This window comes from Arachis ipaensis, chromosome B08 (assembly GCF_000816755.2).
Source record: "Arachis ipaensis cultivar K30076 chromosome B08, Araip1.1, whole genome shotgun sequence".
In the NCBI taxonomy this organism is placed as follows: domain Eukaryota; kingdom Viridiplantae; phylum Streptophyta; class Magnoliopsida; order Fabales; family Fabaceae; genus Arachis; species Arachis ipaensis.
Window position 1 is genome coordinate 34,207,376 of NC_029792.2, and position 17,035 is coordinate 34,224,410.

At 33.2% G+C, this 17,035-nt stretch overlaps 1 protein-coding gene across 1 annotated transcript; it reads right to left on the reverse strand.

The window, feature by feature from the left end:
- LOC107610906 (peroxisomal and mitochondrial division factor 1-like) lies at window positions 7,260-7,577 on the reverse strand. Its single transcript, XM_016312886.1, has one exon. It carries the CDS (start codon window positions 7,575-7,577, stop codon window positions 7,260-7,262), a length of 318 nt encoding a protein of 105 aa, XP_016168372.1.

A 17,035-nucleotide genomic window follows, 5' to 3' on the forward strand; every position in this document is an offset into this window, starting at 1 on the left:
GTTGTTTCTTGTTAATCAAGTCAAATTTTCAATTTAAAAATTTTATCTTTTCAAATCTTTTTCAAAAATCAAATCTTTTTCATTTTTCTTCTTAATATTTTCGAATTTCTTAAATAAATTTTCAAAATCTTTTTCTTATTTTTATTTCATATTTTCGAAAACTTTACTAACATTTAATATTTTGATTCAAAAATTTCAAGTTTGTTACATTCTTGTTAAGAAAGGTTCACTCTTTAAATTCTAGAATCATATCTTTTAGTTTCTTGTTAGTCAAGTCATCAACTTTAATTTTAAAAATCAAATCTTTTTCAAAATAAGTTTCAATCATATCTTTTTCAAAATTTAATTTCAAAATCTTTTTCTAATTTTCTATCTTTTCAAAATTTATTTTCAAATCTTTTTCAATAATTTACTACTTGACTTTTTGTTTTAATTTTAAAAAGTTTACTATTTCTTATCTTTTTCAAAACCACCTAACTACTTTTCTCTCTCATTAATTTCGAAAACTAACTAACAAATTTTTCAAAAAAATTTTTAATTAATTAATTTATTTAGTTCTCAATTTGCTTTTATTTCCTTTCTTATATTTCCTAATTCTCACTAATAATTAAAATAAAAACAAAAATATTGTTCTTTTCTCTTAATTAATATTCGAATTCCCTCTCTCTCTCTCTCTCTCTCTCTCTCTCTCATCTCTTTCTATTTATTTTATTTAATTACTAACACTTCTCTTCTAATCATAATTTGAACCCCTCTCTCTTCTCTCTGTTCAAATTACTCATCGCCTCTCTCTTATCATTCCTCTATTCTTATATTCTTCTACTCACATAAAGGAATCTCTATACTGTGACATAGAGGATTCCTCTTCTTTTCTGTTTTCTTCTTTTTCATATGAGCAGGAATAGGGATAAAAACATTCTTGTTGAAGCTGATCCTGAACCTGAAAGGACTCTAAAGAGGAAGCTAAGAAAAGCTAAAGCACAACACTCTGGAGAGGACCTAACAGAAAATTTTGAAAAAGAAGCAGACATGGCAGCCGAACCCAACAACAATGCTAGAGATGCAAGGAAGATGCTTGCTGACTTTACTGTACCAACTTCCAACTTCTATGGAAGAAGCATCTCAATTCTTGCAATTAGAGCAAACAACTTTGAGCTTAAGCCTCAATTAGTTTCTCTAATGCAGCAGAATTGCAAGTTTCATGGACTTCCATTGGAAGATCCTCATCAGTTCTTAGCTGAATTCTCGCAAATCTGTGACACTGTTAAGACCAATGGGGTTGATCCCGAGGTCTACAGACTTATGCTTTTCCCTTTTGCTGTAAGAGACAGAGCTAGGATATGGTTGGACTCACAACCTAAAGAAAGCCTGAACTCTTGGGAAAAGTTGGTCAATGCTTTCTTGGCCAAATTCTTTCCACCTCAAAAGATGAGTAAGCTTAGAGTGGAAGTCCAAACCTTCAGACAGAAGGAAGGTGAATCCCTCTATGAAGCTTGGGAAAGATACAAGCAATTGATCAGAAGGTGTCCTTCTGACATGCTTTCAGAATGGAGCATCATAGGTATCTTCTATGATGGTCTGTCTGAATTGTCCAAGATGTCATTGGACCACTCTGTTGGTGGATCTCTTCATCTAAAGAAAACCCCTGCAGAGGCCCAGGAACTCATTAAAATTGTTGCAAATAACCAGTTCATGTACACTTTTGAAAGAAATCCTGTGAATAATGGGTTGACTCAGAAGAAAGAAGTTCTTGAGATTGACACTCTAAATGCCATATTGGCTCAGAACAAGATATTGACTCAGCAAGTCAATATGATTTCTCAGAATCTGACTAGATTGCAAGCTGCATCCGGCAGTGCTAAAGAAGCCTCCCATGAAGGGGAGGCTTATGATCCTGAGAATCCTGGAATGGAAGAAGTGAATTACATGGGAGAATCCTATGGAAACAGTTACAATCCTTCATGGAGGAATCATCCTAATTTCTAATGGAAGAATCAGCAGAAGCCTAATCAAGGCTTCAATAATAATGGTGGGAGAATTCGGTTTGGCAATAGCAAGCCTTTTCCATCATCTTCTCAGCAACAGACAGAGAATTCTAAGAAGAGCCTCTCTGACTTAGCAATCATAGTCTCTGATCTAACTAAGACCACTTACAGTTTCATGAATGAAACAAGGTCCTCCATTAGAAATCTAGAGGTACAAGTGGGTCAGCTGAGTAAAAGAGTTACTGAAATCCCTCCTAGTAATCTCCCAAGCAATACAGAAGAGAATCCAAAGAGAGAGTGCAAGGCCATCAATATACCCAAAGTGGCCGAACCTATAAAGGAGGAAGGGGTAGTGATTTCCAGTGAGAAAAACCTCAATGGACGTCCACTGACCACTAAAGAGTTCCCTAATGGGGAACCAAAGGAATCTGAGGCTCATACAGAGACCATAGAGATTCCATGGAACTTAATGCTGCAATTCATGAGCTCTGATGCGTATTCTTCCTCTGAAGAGGATGAAGATATTGTTGAAGAGCAAGTTGCTCGGTATCTAGGAGCAATCATGGAGCTGAATGCCTACTTATTTGGTAATAAGACTTGGGAGGATGAACCTCTATTGCTCATCAATGAACTGAATGCCTTGGTTCAGCAAAAATTACCTCAGAAGAAACCGGATCCCGGAAGGTTCTTACTACCCTGTACTATAGGCACCATGACCTTTGAGAAGGCTCTATGTGACCTGGGGTCAGGTATAAACCTCATGCCACTCTCTGTAATGGAGAAACTAGGGATCTTAGAGGTACAAGCTGCAAGATTCTCACTAGAATTAGCAGACAAATCAAGGAAACAGGCTTATGGACTTGTAGAGGATGTCTTAGTGAAGGTTGAAGGCCTGTACATCCCTGCTGATTTTATAATCCTAGACATTGGGAAGGATGAGGATGAATCCATTATCCTTGGAAGACCCTTCCTAGCCACAGCAAAAGCTGTGATTGATGTGGACAGAGGAGAGTTAGTCCTTCAATTGAATGAGGACTACCTTGTGTTTAAGGCTCAAGGATCTTCTTCTGTAACCATGGAGAGGAAGCATGAAAAGCTTCTCTCAATACAGAGTCAAACAGAGCCCCCACACTCAACTTCTAAGTTTGGTGTTGGAAGGTCACCATTAAGCTCTGCGTCTCTGTGAAGCTCTCTAAGAGTTCACTGTCAAGCTATTGACATTAAAGAAGTGCTTATTGGGAGGCAACCCAATGTTATTTAATTATATTTATTTTTATAGACATTTATTTTCCATTGCCATGTTATGTTTTCTTTAGGTTGATGATCATATGGAGTCATAAAAACAGCTGCAGAATTAAAGCAGAATCAAAAACAGCATCAAAAATAGCACACACTGGAGGACAGGCTTACTGGCATTTAAACGCCAGTAAGGATAGCAGAATGGGCATTTAACGCCTATGCAGGCAGCATTCCGGGCGTTAAACGCCAGAATGGGCAGCATTCTGGGCGTTCAGAAAAACGCCCAGTAAAGAAGGATTCCTGGCGTTTAACGCCAGTCAGGGTATCTGGCTGGGCGTTAAATGCCCAAAAAAATAGTCAAGTGGGCGTTAAACGCCAAAATGGATAGCATTCTGGGTGTTTAACGCCAGAATAACACAAGGGGGGTAATTTTGTTTTCAATTCGATTTTTTTCAATTTTTCATGTTTTAATTCATAATTTTTTGCATCAAACATATTTTAAACGTTCATCTTTCAATTTCTATTTTCAAAAATTAATAATCTTTCCAATTCTTTTTAATTCTTTTTCAATTCTTTTCAATTCCTTCCAAAACGTTTTCAAAACTTACATATCTTTTCAAAATTCTTTTCAACTCTTTTTAATTTTTCTTGCATACAGTAATAAGTTTTCAAAATTAATTGCATCATTCTTCTTCTACTCCCTTCTATCTTATTTTGCTCGAGGACGAGCAAAGCTTTTAAGTTTGGTGTGGAAAAGCTCAGCTTTTTGCTTTTCATAACCACTAATGGCACCTAAGGCCGGAGAAACCTCTAGGAAGAGGAGCAACAAAGGCAAGGAAGAGACATAGAGGAGCTCAAGAACTCCATTGGTTCTTCAAGAGGAAGAAGAAGCCACCATCACTAAGGTGGACCCGTTCTTTAATCTCCTTGTTTATTTTCTGTTCTGTTTTCGGTTTTTACGCTTTATGTTTTGACTATGTTTGTATCTTCATTACATGATCATTAGTGTTTAGTGTCTATGTCTTAAAGCTATGAATGATTCCATGAATCTCTCACCTTTCTTAAATGAAAAATGTTTTTATTTGCGAAAGAACAAGAAGTGCATAATTTCAAAATCTATTTTGAAAATAGTTTAATTATTTTGATGTGGTGACAATACTTTTTATTTTCTGAATGAATGCTTGAACAGTGCATATTTTTTATAGTGAAGTTTATGAATGTTAAAATTGTTGGCTCTTGAAAGAATAATGAAAAAAAGAGAAATATTATTGATAATCTGAAAAATCATAAAATTGATTCTTGAAGCAAGAAAAAGCAGTGAAAAACACAAAGCTTGCGAAAAAAAAGGGCGAAAAATAAAGAAAAAGAAAGAAAAAGTAAAAGCAACCAAAAAAAGCCAATAGCTCTTTAAACCAAAAGGCAAGAGCAAAAAGCCAATAACCCTTTAAACTAAAAGGCAAGGCTAAAAAGGATCCAAGCCTTTGAGCATTAATGGATAGGAGGGATCAAAGGAATAAAATCCTGGCCTAAGCAGCTAAATCAAGCTATCCCTAACCATGTGCTTGTGTCATGAAGGTCCAAGTGAAAAGCTTGAGACTGAGTGGTTAAAGTCGTGATCCAAAGCAAAAAGAGTGTGCTTAAGAACTCTGGGCACCTCTAATTGGGGACTCTAGCAAAGCTGAGTCACAATCTGAAAAGGTTCACCCAATGATGTGTCTGTGGCATTTATGTATCCGGTGGTAATACTGGAAAACAAGATGCTTAGGGTCACGGCTAAGACTCATAAAGTAGCTGTGTTCAAGAATCAACATATTAAACTAGGAGAATCAATAACACTATCTAAATTCTGAGTTCCTACAGATGCCAATCATTCTGAACTTCAAAGGATAAAGTGAGATGCCAAAACTGTTCAGAAGCAAAAAGCTACTAGTCCCACTCATCTAATTGGAACTAAGCTTCATTGATATTTTGAAACTTATTGTATTTTCTCTTCTTTTTATCCTATTTTGTTTTTGGTTGCTTGAGGACAAGCAACAATTTAAGTTTGGTGTTGTGATGAGCGGATAATTTATACGCTTTTAGGCATTGTTTTTACATAGTTTTTAGTATGTTTTAGTTACTTTTTATTATATTTTTATTAGTTTTTATGCAAAAAGCACATTTCTGGACTTTACTATGAGTTTGTGTGTTTTTCTGTAATTTCAGGTATTTTCTGGCTGAAATTGAGGGACCTGAGCAAAAATCTGATTCGGAGGCTGAGAAAGGACTGCAGATGCTGTTGGATTCTGACCCTCCTGGACTCGAAGTGGATTTTCTGGAGCTACAAAAGTCCAATTTCCACACTCTCAATTTTTTTGCAAAGTAGACATCTTGAGCTTTTCAGCAATATATAATAGTTCATACTTTTCCCGAGATTTGATGGCCCAAACTGGCGTTCAAACGCTAGCCAGAGACCCTTTTTCTAGCGTAAAATGCCAGAACTGGCACCAGAACTGGAGTTAAACGCCCAAACTGGCTTCCAAGCTGGCTTTTAACTCTAGAAATGGCCTATGCATGTGTAAATCTCAATGCTCAGCCCAAGCACACACCAAGTGGGCCCCAAAAGTGGATTTCTACACTATCTGCACTTAGCTACTCATTTTCTGTAATCCCTAGTAACTAGTTTATTATAAATAGCACTTTTTACTATTGTAAAGGATCAATCGATCTTTGGACTTGGAGGCTGGCCTCACGGCCATGCCTAGACCTCTTTTCTCTTATGTATTTTCTACAGTGGAGTTTCTACACCTCATAGATTAAGGTGCGGAGCTCTGCTGTTCTTCATGAATTAATGCAAGTACTATTGTTTCTCTTTCAATTCACACTTACTTCTTCTCCAAGATATACTCTCGTACTTAATTCAGTTAAGTCAAAATGAAAAGGTGACCCGTGACAATCACCCACTATCTTCGTTACTCGCTTAGCCAAGATCCGCGTGCCTGACAACCACAAGCGGTCTACATGATGTTCAACGTAGTCATTGGACGACAGCCGAAGTATATTCTCTTGGGTCTTTAATCCACGGACCGAGTCCGTGAGATTAGAACCTCCGTGGTATAAGCTAGAACCAATTGGCAGCATTCCTGAGATCCGAAAAGTCTAAACCATGTTTGTGGTATTCCGAGTAGGATCTGGGAAAGGATGACTGTGACGAGTTTTAAACTCGCGAATGTTGGGTGCAGTGACAGTGTGCAAAAGGATAGAAAGATCCTATTCCGACGCTAGTGAGAACCAACAGATGATTAGCAGTGCGGTAGCTGTACCTGGTATTTTTCATCCGAGACGAGAAATCCGACAGTTGATTAGCCGTGCAGAAATCGTACCTGGTGTTTTTCATCCGAGAGGATCATACAGCTTGCCATGGAAGGGAGCACACATGATTAGATGAAGACAATAGGAATGCAGAGGTTCAGAGGCAACAAAGCATCTCCAAATGCTTATCTGAAATTTTCACCAATGAATTATATAAGTATCTTTATTTTATTTTATGTTTTATTTATCTTTTAATTATCAATACTCATAACTATTTGAATCCGCCTGACTAAAATTTACAGGATGACCATAGCTTGCTTCAAGCCGACAATCTCCGTGGGATCGACCCTTAGTCACGTAAGGTATTACTTGGACGACCCAGTGCACTTGCTGGTTAGTTGTACCGGAGTTGTGAAAAGTGTGATCACAATTCCGTGCACCAAAAACCCCATTTCCATTCACTCCACTATTCACAGTATCAACCTTTTGATTCAGTCCTCTGATCACTTTCTCAGCTACACCTGGTTCTTCCTTCAACCGAGCAACAAACAATTCCAAACTCTTTTCTCTTTCCTCAGACTTCTTCAGTGCCTCCTGCAAGCTCAGTTTCTCGTTAACCCACTCTTCCATATTCGAACTCTTCGAATTTGCAAAGCTCTCCACTTTCTTAGTCTTCTGCCCTAATTCCAAAACCTCCTTTTCCTTCTCTTGAATCTTCTCCCTCAACTCCTCTTCAACCCTAGTCTACTTGTTCCTTTCATCAACATCTTTTTTCTCTAAGGCTCCAATTTTCTTCTCTAAATCCCTAATTTTCTCTTCACTCTCAGATTTGTCCTTCTTCAGAAATTCAACTTCTCGCTCCAACAATTCCACCTTGGATTCCATCTTCGGTAGCAGCTTCCTGAGCTCAACAGCCTCAGACATCGTCTCCTCGGCGGCTCTCATATCTGATATGGAGTCATGTTGGAGCCTCGCCAACTCTGTCTCCAGATTCGTTGCCCTCGCGGCGATCGCACTTGCGGCCTTAGTTGCATCGCGCAACTGCTCCAACTCCTTCTCCATCACGCCAACTCTGTTGTAGTTGTGGCTGAGGATAGGACTAGTTCGAGAGAGAGAGGGAAGAGTAGAAACTCGACGACGGTAGGGTGAAGATGGTAGGGTGACGGAAAGGGAGAGAAGAAGAATTGGGGGTTGGAGAGGATGTGGTTTCGAAGAGAATGGTAGAAAGAAGGGGATGGGAAGGGAAGACAGTGAAGAGACACCGGGGTGGGGTGGGGTGGAGTTTTATTTTTATTTTTAATATTATTTTTATTAATTGTTAAGGTTAATTTGGTAAAAAAATAAAAAAGGACGATTTTATAACGTTTTGTAACGTTGAATATGATTTTAATAACAAAAAAGGTCGGGGACGAATTTGATTTTCACCCCAGACCTTAGGGACGAAAAAAGTACTTAACCCTATTTTTTATATACTCGTTTTATTATATTATTCTTTTGATAATTTAATGATTGTTCTTACTCAAACTTATTCTTTTCGTCTAATGTTTCAATGAGATTGTCTTTCACCGCAGTCGTTTACAATGCATCACATCCATGAAATACCTCATCAAGTTGTATTCACTGATTCGGGTTCTAACTACATGGATGTAAATGTCCAAAGAAGAGGAAGTAAACTCTATTTTACCGAAGGATGGTTGGATCTACTCACATATTATGACCAACCTAATGGAATGTGGGTAAAATTAATTTTCTTGGGATGAGGTCGATTTTCTATTGAGGAATTGTTTTCACGGGACTTTGTAGGCCAAGTTCAAGTTCCATACCCTCTATGTTTTCTACGTCTACCCGCAGATCTTTAAAGTGGAGCATATAATGAGATTGAATTCCCTCAATTTAAGTTCAGTTTTGTTAAATTCGTGTCAAACTCAGATATGCAATTTCAACGATTCGTAATATATTTAAATTTTCTTATTTTAAATTTTTCGTTATTAAAATAATTTTATAACATATTGTGATTTTTTTTAGAAATTATCAGCCTTCTTTTGCATCAATGCAATGCCATTAAGGGGAATAAGGGTCAGTTTAGTTTCTCGGTGTGGCAATTCTATATATTGTCATATTGCATGGATAGCAGATGATGAAGTTTATTTAACAAGAGGATGGTCTGAATTTGCACGAATTTTAAATATCCGAACTTATGATGTTTCAGTTGGTTGTCGTTACGAGAATGAATCTAATCTATACGTGTCTAAGGATTAGAACAGATTAAATACTATTTAAGTAATTTAGTTCTAATATTGGTATTTGATTAAATTCATTTTATATTAATTTAAATTTAAATTGTTGCCTCAATTTATATATTATGACTATTTTTATTGGATATGTTATTTTTAAATATTTTAAGATAAGATTTTTTTTCTAATATTTAAGTTTATTTTTTTCTTGGATATATATATCACCTTTTTTTCTCTTTTTGTATTTTAGATTAGTAATGCAATTCTTAATAAAAGTTTACTTAAAACAAAAAAAAATTTTATATTATTTTAAGAAAATATCTTTATTATAATTATATTAAATCAATATTCAATGTATTATTAAACTAATTATCAATCATCAATATTTTTATTCATTCTAATTATATTAATTGATGATATAATTCTAATTTTCATTCATGTACAATAATTAATTCTATCCACAATTTTATTAGTAGATAGTTGTATTCACAATAATTCATGCTATAATTCTCACCCATCCTAATAATGGTTCGTTAATTATATTGTTCTTTATCTTCTACTTTAATTAGTGGATAATAATAATAATATTGTATAGACACAAGATTAATTAGTTGACAAATTGAATTTTAATTATTATCTTTTATTTTTTACTCATATTTTTATTCATTAGTTATTTTATTTTTTATATTTACAGTAAATATTGAATGTAAAAAAAAATAATATTAATTGTTATCTATTTTATTTATTTAGAGTCATAATTAAATTTGATATAATTGTAGCAAGTATCTATAATTAATAATAACATGATACTATAACTTTAAGTTGTATAATATAATAAAAAAGAACATAACAATTTATATTTGTTTCCTATAGAGCAACAATATTATATATATTTATATATTTCTTCTTTTAGTTCTTTCCTAAAAATATTAGCACATAATTAATGTAGATAACGAGCTTGTTTGGGTGAGTTTCTAAAAAAAGATCTTTTTCGAGTTATCTTTTTTTAAAAGATCTTATGGAAAAGTAAAAGTAATTTTATGTTTGGGTATCTCATGTAAAAAGATCTTTTTATCTATCAATTATGTTTGGGTATAACGATATAAAAGTACTTTTTTGTTTATTTATTATATGAAAAACATCTTTTTTTTTAAGGAAAAAAGATCTTTTAAAAAGAGATGTAAATTACATCTTCTCAAAAAAGAAGTTTTTTTTTATTTTTCTAGTACTTTTATTTTTACTACTAGAAATTTGCCAAACACGTTAAAAAATAAAAAAAGATATTTTTTATTGAAAAAAGATTTTTTTTTATCAAAATAATAGCGCCCAAACAAGCACAACATATATATTAAGCAAGTATCTCCATTGAATTAATCATAAAGGTTAATAAAAGATAATGGCATCATTTTTACCTAATTGTAACAAGTATCTCCATTAAAAATATTGACTAATTATTACCGTGTACAATGAGCGTGTGTGTGTGTATATATATATAAGGAGTAATAGTGAATTGTAACAATTATTTATCATTTAGAAAATTCGTACCTCAGACATAGTTCTTTTTCTATTTATTATTTTTCACACTTAATGACGTACGATTCTATCAACAGTATTACCTATGGTAGATTATGTAGTGAAAAAGTTTGGAAAATAAAGGCAAGAGTAATAGGTAAAGATGGTCTGCGAGTGCTGTTGCAAGATCACGAACACTTGGAAGATAACTACACGATGAATGTGGTATATAGAGAAGTTTTTGAGAGCTTATAATGAAAAGGTAATAATAAAATTTCTTAATTAAATTTATTAATTTATTAAAATTTATTACTATTAATTTAAAAAATTAAAAAATTTTAGGTGCTAATGAGTAATGTATTCTTATTGTACATTTATAACTTATATTAGAATTATCATAAAAATTCGTATTATTTTATTCCCTTGTTAAACAATTTTATAATTATGTTAAAGAAAATTCTACCGTGCTTATACATGTTTTCAGCATAGTATGCTGACTTCGTGTGGCAATACTAAAGAATGACACGTGGGGTGGAAATGGTTGTGAGACAGAGCGAATTAGGAAAAGCATTCGTTCTGCGATTGAGAATAATTAATTAATTATACAGTAATTAGTTTTATAATTAGGTGTTAGGCTAATGGACCATTGATTTGTGGGCTAGGAACTTATATTTTAAAATGTATATAAGGAGTAAGGACCAATGAATGTGGCATGAAGGGAATTATTATTGTTATATTGATTCATGATTATGATGAAAATATAAAAGTTAGTAAGAGAGTTCGGTTTAGTTTAATTTAATAGGCATATCATGAAATGTGGGATGACAATCAGTTTTTGTTTTAGATGAAATCATTGATTTTCCATAATAGAAAGAGTATTTTTTAAAATAGGGTAGAAATAGAATTTTTGGTTTTTGGTTAGGGTTTACTAATAAAATTATAGTAATTAGATTAAGATCCGTAAATCAATTATACTATATATTATAATTATAAATTTAGTTCGTATTTTTCAGCTAGCCACTTGAGATCTTTTCAGAACCTTTTTTATTTTATTTTTTTTGGGATATTCTTTATTTTTTTCATTTACTTTTAAGTTTTAACCAACATCAAACAACCCACCACATGAAGGAGAGTTGGTCCATTACCTAATCATCTATAAATTAGTGATTATCTTCTAATTATTTATTTTCTACAAATCAATCAAAATGGAAACAATGAAATCACTTCACAGATCCCTAGTCTTATACTCACATTTATTCTTAGCTCCACGCGTCAGTATCTTGGCATGACACCACATGTAAGCATGTGATGTTTATAACCATCATCAACATTATAGAATCTCCCCTACGTTAATCATATAATTTTATATATTAACATTGATATAGTATTATTTCAGGTATATATTTTGCAGGCATTAAAGGATAGTGTTGAGTTGTTATTTAGTGGGTTTAAATTATTTATTGTTTATTGGAGAACTTTCTACATTAGAATTCTCTAATAATTTGTTGTTCATTTTCAGTTGATTTTAATATGTTCTTACACACATAACAATTTGTTGGTGGATTTAGGTATTACTAGATTATTTATGGTCACATTCAATATATATGTCTGGTTTATTGGAAAAAATAGATTACTAAAACCGGTTAATAACTATTTTAGAGTTAATACAATTAACACTAAATTAAGAAAAAACAAACAATGCATAACTCATTACTTTTTTATTAGTTAAATTATTATAGTTCAAATTAATTTTAACAAAACAACTTAAAATTATAATTTCAATTTTATCACGTACATAGCATGGGTAATTACACTTGTTAAGAAACTTAAAATCAAGATCTTATGATGTGACGTGTTCATTATTGACATAAATATTTTCTTACGGTTGTAGATGGAAAGAGTAAATTTATTTGGGAGTGGATCTTCTAATTTTTTTTCAATCATTTGATTAACTATGATATCTTATTTTATATTTTTTAAACGAGACTAAGAAAACATATGTGAAAAATATTAAATAATAAAAGATTATACTTTACCAAACAATTTAAAAAAAAAATTAACAAAATCAGAATCCACTCCCAATTTACTTGGGTCTTTTTTATGAAAACTAAATTAGAAGCTTCTCAACTTGTTCCAAAATTCGTGAATTATGTTAAAGTGCAGTTTGAATAGCAAATAAAATGCACAAGAATAGATAATGAGTTTGAATTCACTCTCAAATCCTATTTTGTTATAGTGAAATTTTACACCAAACCTCCTGTGTAAAAACACTGCAACAAAATAGAATTGTGAAACGCAAATATCAACATATATTAGGTGTCATATGGGCACTGTTTTTTCAATCAAATGTCCCAAAATACTTTTAACACTTTGCAGTGACTCATGCTGTTCACCTAATAAATAAATTGCCAAATATCAGTTTGAAAAATAATATTCCTTACAAATTGCTATATGAAAAACTAGCTGATATCTCGAATTTAAAAGTTTTTGAATGCTTGGCCTATGCATTCACACTTACCACCTTAAGGTCCAAACTTGATTCACGAGCAAGAAAATATGTCTTTTTTGATTTTCAAGTTGGGACCAAAGGTCTTAGATTAATTAATGTAACATTTAAAGAAATTTTTGTTTTTGGTATGTCACATTCTATAAAAATCAGCTTTCTTTCTCAAATTTTGCAGCAAATGAGAACATAAATTCTAATTTTGCACTTCAAATTTTACCACTTGACATTGTATCAAATACATGTATTGATCCATTCATTTATGATTCATGCATTATATCTTCGCCTTATACTCATTCTCACCTTTTTACCATAAAAAAAACTTCTTGTTACTTGAAAGATTATCACTGCATGATAACCAACTCCACTGCTAGTGACAAATCATCTTATTTTTTGTATCCATTCTCACACTGTTTATCACCCCAAAGTACAGATCTTTGTCCCTTGTCATTTTGGCCAATTCGAAATCTAGTACCTATGAAGAGGTTGCTACTCAATGTTGTTGGAGAGAGGAGATACAAGTTGAATTGAAAGCTTTATACCAAAATCAAACTTAGGTGCTCACTAAACTTCCAAAAGACAAGAAAGTTGTTGGGTGCAAGTGAGTTTTTCATGTCAAGTTCAATCTGGATGATTCAATTGAGCGGCACAAGGTCAAATTGGTAGCCAAAGGGTTCACTTAGGTATAGGACGTGAACTATGCGGATACTTTTAGTCCAATGATAAAATTCACTACTCTTAGAGTTATCTTAGCAATTGCAGCAGCCAAGAAGTGACACCTCAAGTAGCTGGATGTGAACACTGTATTTTTACACAGCGACTTAGATAAGGAGGTCTACATGAAGCTTCCATGCGGATTGAACACCTCCTAACCAAGATTTGTTTTAAACTACAAAAGTTCCTCTATGGCTTAAAGCAAGCTAGCAGGTAGTGGAACATCAAGTTAGCCCAAACACTAATTGCTGCAGGCTACAAGAAGTGTGATGATGATCATTCCCTCTTTGTTAAAACTAGGACAAGCGAGTTTACTGTTATCCTCGTGTATATTGATGTTCTAGTTTTGACTGGTGATGACATTGCTGAAATTGATGCAATTAAAGGATTTTAGATGCCAAATTCAAAATCAAGAATCTTAGTGATTTGAAATATTTTATAGGGATAGAAAATTGCAAGATCAATTGATGGAAGGTTGCTTTATCTCAAAAATACTATACTTGATATTTCTTATGCAGTGGACAGATTACTCGGATCACGAATTTGTACACGGTGTAATGAGCGTAGAAGCAATGCTATATTACACAAATAATTCTTACTCCTAATAACTATGGTAGTTAGAGTCATGCTATGTTAAGAGCAATCAGTTCTTAGTATATAAGACTCACGTTGCATATGAAAAAATTCTTTAACTCTCATATAGACAAAGTAGAGTTTTTGGTGGTATTATATAGTAATCATGATGATTATGTAATTTTGAGTTTTTGACAATATTTAAAAAATATTATTAAAATTAATGTGCAAAAATTGTTAATGATTATTATATTAAAACGAGAAGGGTACATACCCTTTTCAGCCCTTGACCTTTTTTCGTGAAATATAGTATATTTTGATCATTTTTAAACTTCAACCAAGTCTCATTCATTAAGAAAAATAGACAAATCGACCCTCTTACTGAATGGCAACCGGTTGCCCGCTGATATGTCAGGTAACAATTTTAAATGTCAACTCCAAATGATTACAGGGACCAAAAATCTTCACTCTATCTCTTCTTCCTCCTTTTACTCCTCTTCCTCTTCTTCTTTTCCTTTTTTTTTTGACTCATCATCAATGGCTGCACATACTAACCCGTTTTATTTAAGTCCGTCTTAGTGAACCAAACCAGCTAAACCTTAAAAGCAACATGAATGAAATTAGCGCAAAAGAATCCCTAGCAATTGAAATTCTCAAATTGAAAAAAATCAGAAAATCCCAAATCTTTTCGAATTAGGTAGTGGAATGAGGGAAGAAGGGAATGGGAAGAAGAGGATGGTGGTTGAGTCGCTTGGATGGCTAATGGAATTGTCCATAATGCCGAAAAAGCACCGCGCCATAGAGGGCATGCGTGCATTGTCGATGATGGAGTTGAAGGCTGAGCTCTACAAGTCTCAGGAAGATTCCAAGAAGTCTAGGGAACTCGTTGGCCTCGACGCTGAGTACCAACGTGCCAAGAGCAAGCTTGCTTTCTTGAATTTTTTCCTGAAAAAGTATGCTACCACAATTTCTTCTTAATTGAATGTTTTACTTTCCACTATTGTGAATTGTCATGTCTATGGAAATTAATACAAGCTAGTGTTTCTGAAATTTTTTACTAAAAAAAAGAGTTTTAAGACTGTGGAGGTAGATAATGATGATGATGGGTCTGAAAAAGAAGAAAAAGACTAAGGGAGGAGGAGGATGAGAAGGAGAAGGAGGAAGAAGAGATAGAGGGGGGATTTGTAGTCTCTGCAATCATTTGGAATTGACATATGGCACTGATACCTGACATGTCAATGGACAACCGGTTGCCATCCGGTAGCAGGGGTCGATTTGTCCATTTTCCTTAATGGATGAGGACCTACTTGAGATTTAAGAATGATTAAAGTGCGCTATGTCTCACAGAAAAGAGATATTCTCTACATCCAAACAATTTTGGCATCCAAGTTCATCCAAGCAATTTTAGGTTACGCGCTTTTTCCGTTTTCTTCTTCCCTTACGCTTCTTCTCTTCTTCTTCTTTTTCTCTTCTCCCCACGCTTCTTCTTCTTCTTCTTCTTCTCCTACACTTCTTCTTCTTCTTCTTCTTCTTCTTCTTCTTCTTTTCACGCTCGTTTACGCACGAAGCATCTTCTTCTTCTTCGCCTTCTTCTTCGCGTTCATCCTCCTCCTCATTCTCCTCATTCTTTTTCGTGTTCTTTCTTCTTCACGTGTTTTCTCCTTATCGTCATTCTTTTGTTGTTGTTGCTGCTGTATTTTTTTGTCTTTCCTCCTTCTCTCCCTGGTGAAGAAGCAGTAGAAGGTAAAGAGGAAGAGTTTTGAATTGTGCATAACAGAAATGAACCGAACATGTTATTATAGTGAAACAATTGTATAGTACTAAATAAATGGAACATTATCCATTATATAAATTCAAATTCGAACAACTTTCTGTATAATGAACCGAACACGTACTCATGGTAAAACAATTGTATAGTACTGAATGAACAAAACATAATCTATTATATAAAATCAAATTCAAACAGCTTTCTGCATAATAAACCGAACACGTACTCATGGTGAAATAATTGTATAGTACTGAATGAACGAAACATAATCCATTATATAAAATCAAATTCAAACAGCTTTCTGCATAATGAACCGAACACGTACTCATGGTGAAACAATTGTATTGTATTGAATGAACGAAACATAATCCATTATATAAAATCAAATTCGAAACACTTCTATCTACAATTTAAAAATTATCAATTCAATTTAGATTCAGAACACCTGCGTCCATTCAATTCAATTTAGCAATTGCATTCCATTCAATTCGATTGAAAAAATAATCCATTAGTAAAAGGTTGGTGTTGTTGGTGATGACGATAACGAAGAAGGAGAAGAAGCGCGGGAGAGGAAAAGATAAAGCGTGTGTAATGACACTCTTTTAATGAGAGTGATTTTTGTTGGTATTGGACCTACTTGAATAAAACTTGAATGAAAAAATATTTAGATGTATAACATAATCCAAGAAAAAAGGTCATGGGATGAAAAGGGTATTTACCCAAACGAAAATGAAAAATGTATTATACCCTTTGGGTGTGTTTGTGAAACACGTTGGAGAGGATAAAAGTGCGTTTCAATGTTTTGAACGCTGTTCTTTGATGTTTGGCAATTTTTCTTCTCTGAACGCCAACGTGATTCTGCATCCCAAAAACTCGTTCACTAGAAGCAAAAAATTATAACTTCTGCGTTTACTCAACTTACGTTTAGATTTATTGCTAGTTATTATTGATTTTTTCATAATTTTTTTTAAATAAATACTGAGAATATTAAAATAATTATTCTAATTTTTGTGCACTGTTTACTATTTTAATTTTTTATAATATATATTATTGTTCCTATTAAAAATGATAAATTAAATAAAAAATTAATTATAAATAATAATAAAAATATAACTTTTAAAAAATTAGAACCTAAAATAATAATAAAAATAAGATTATTAAAAATACTTAAAAAGAGTACTGAGTACTATTATTTTATATATTATTTTTAATTAAA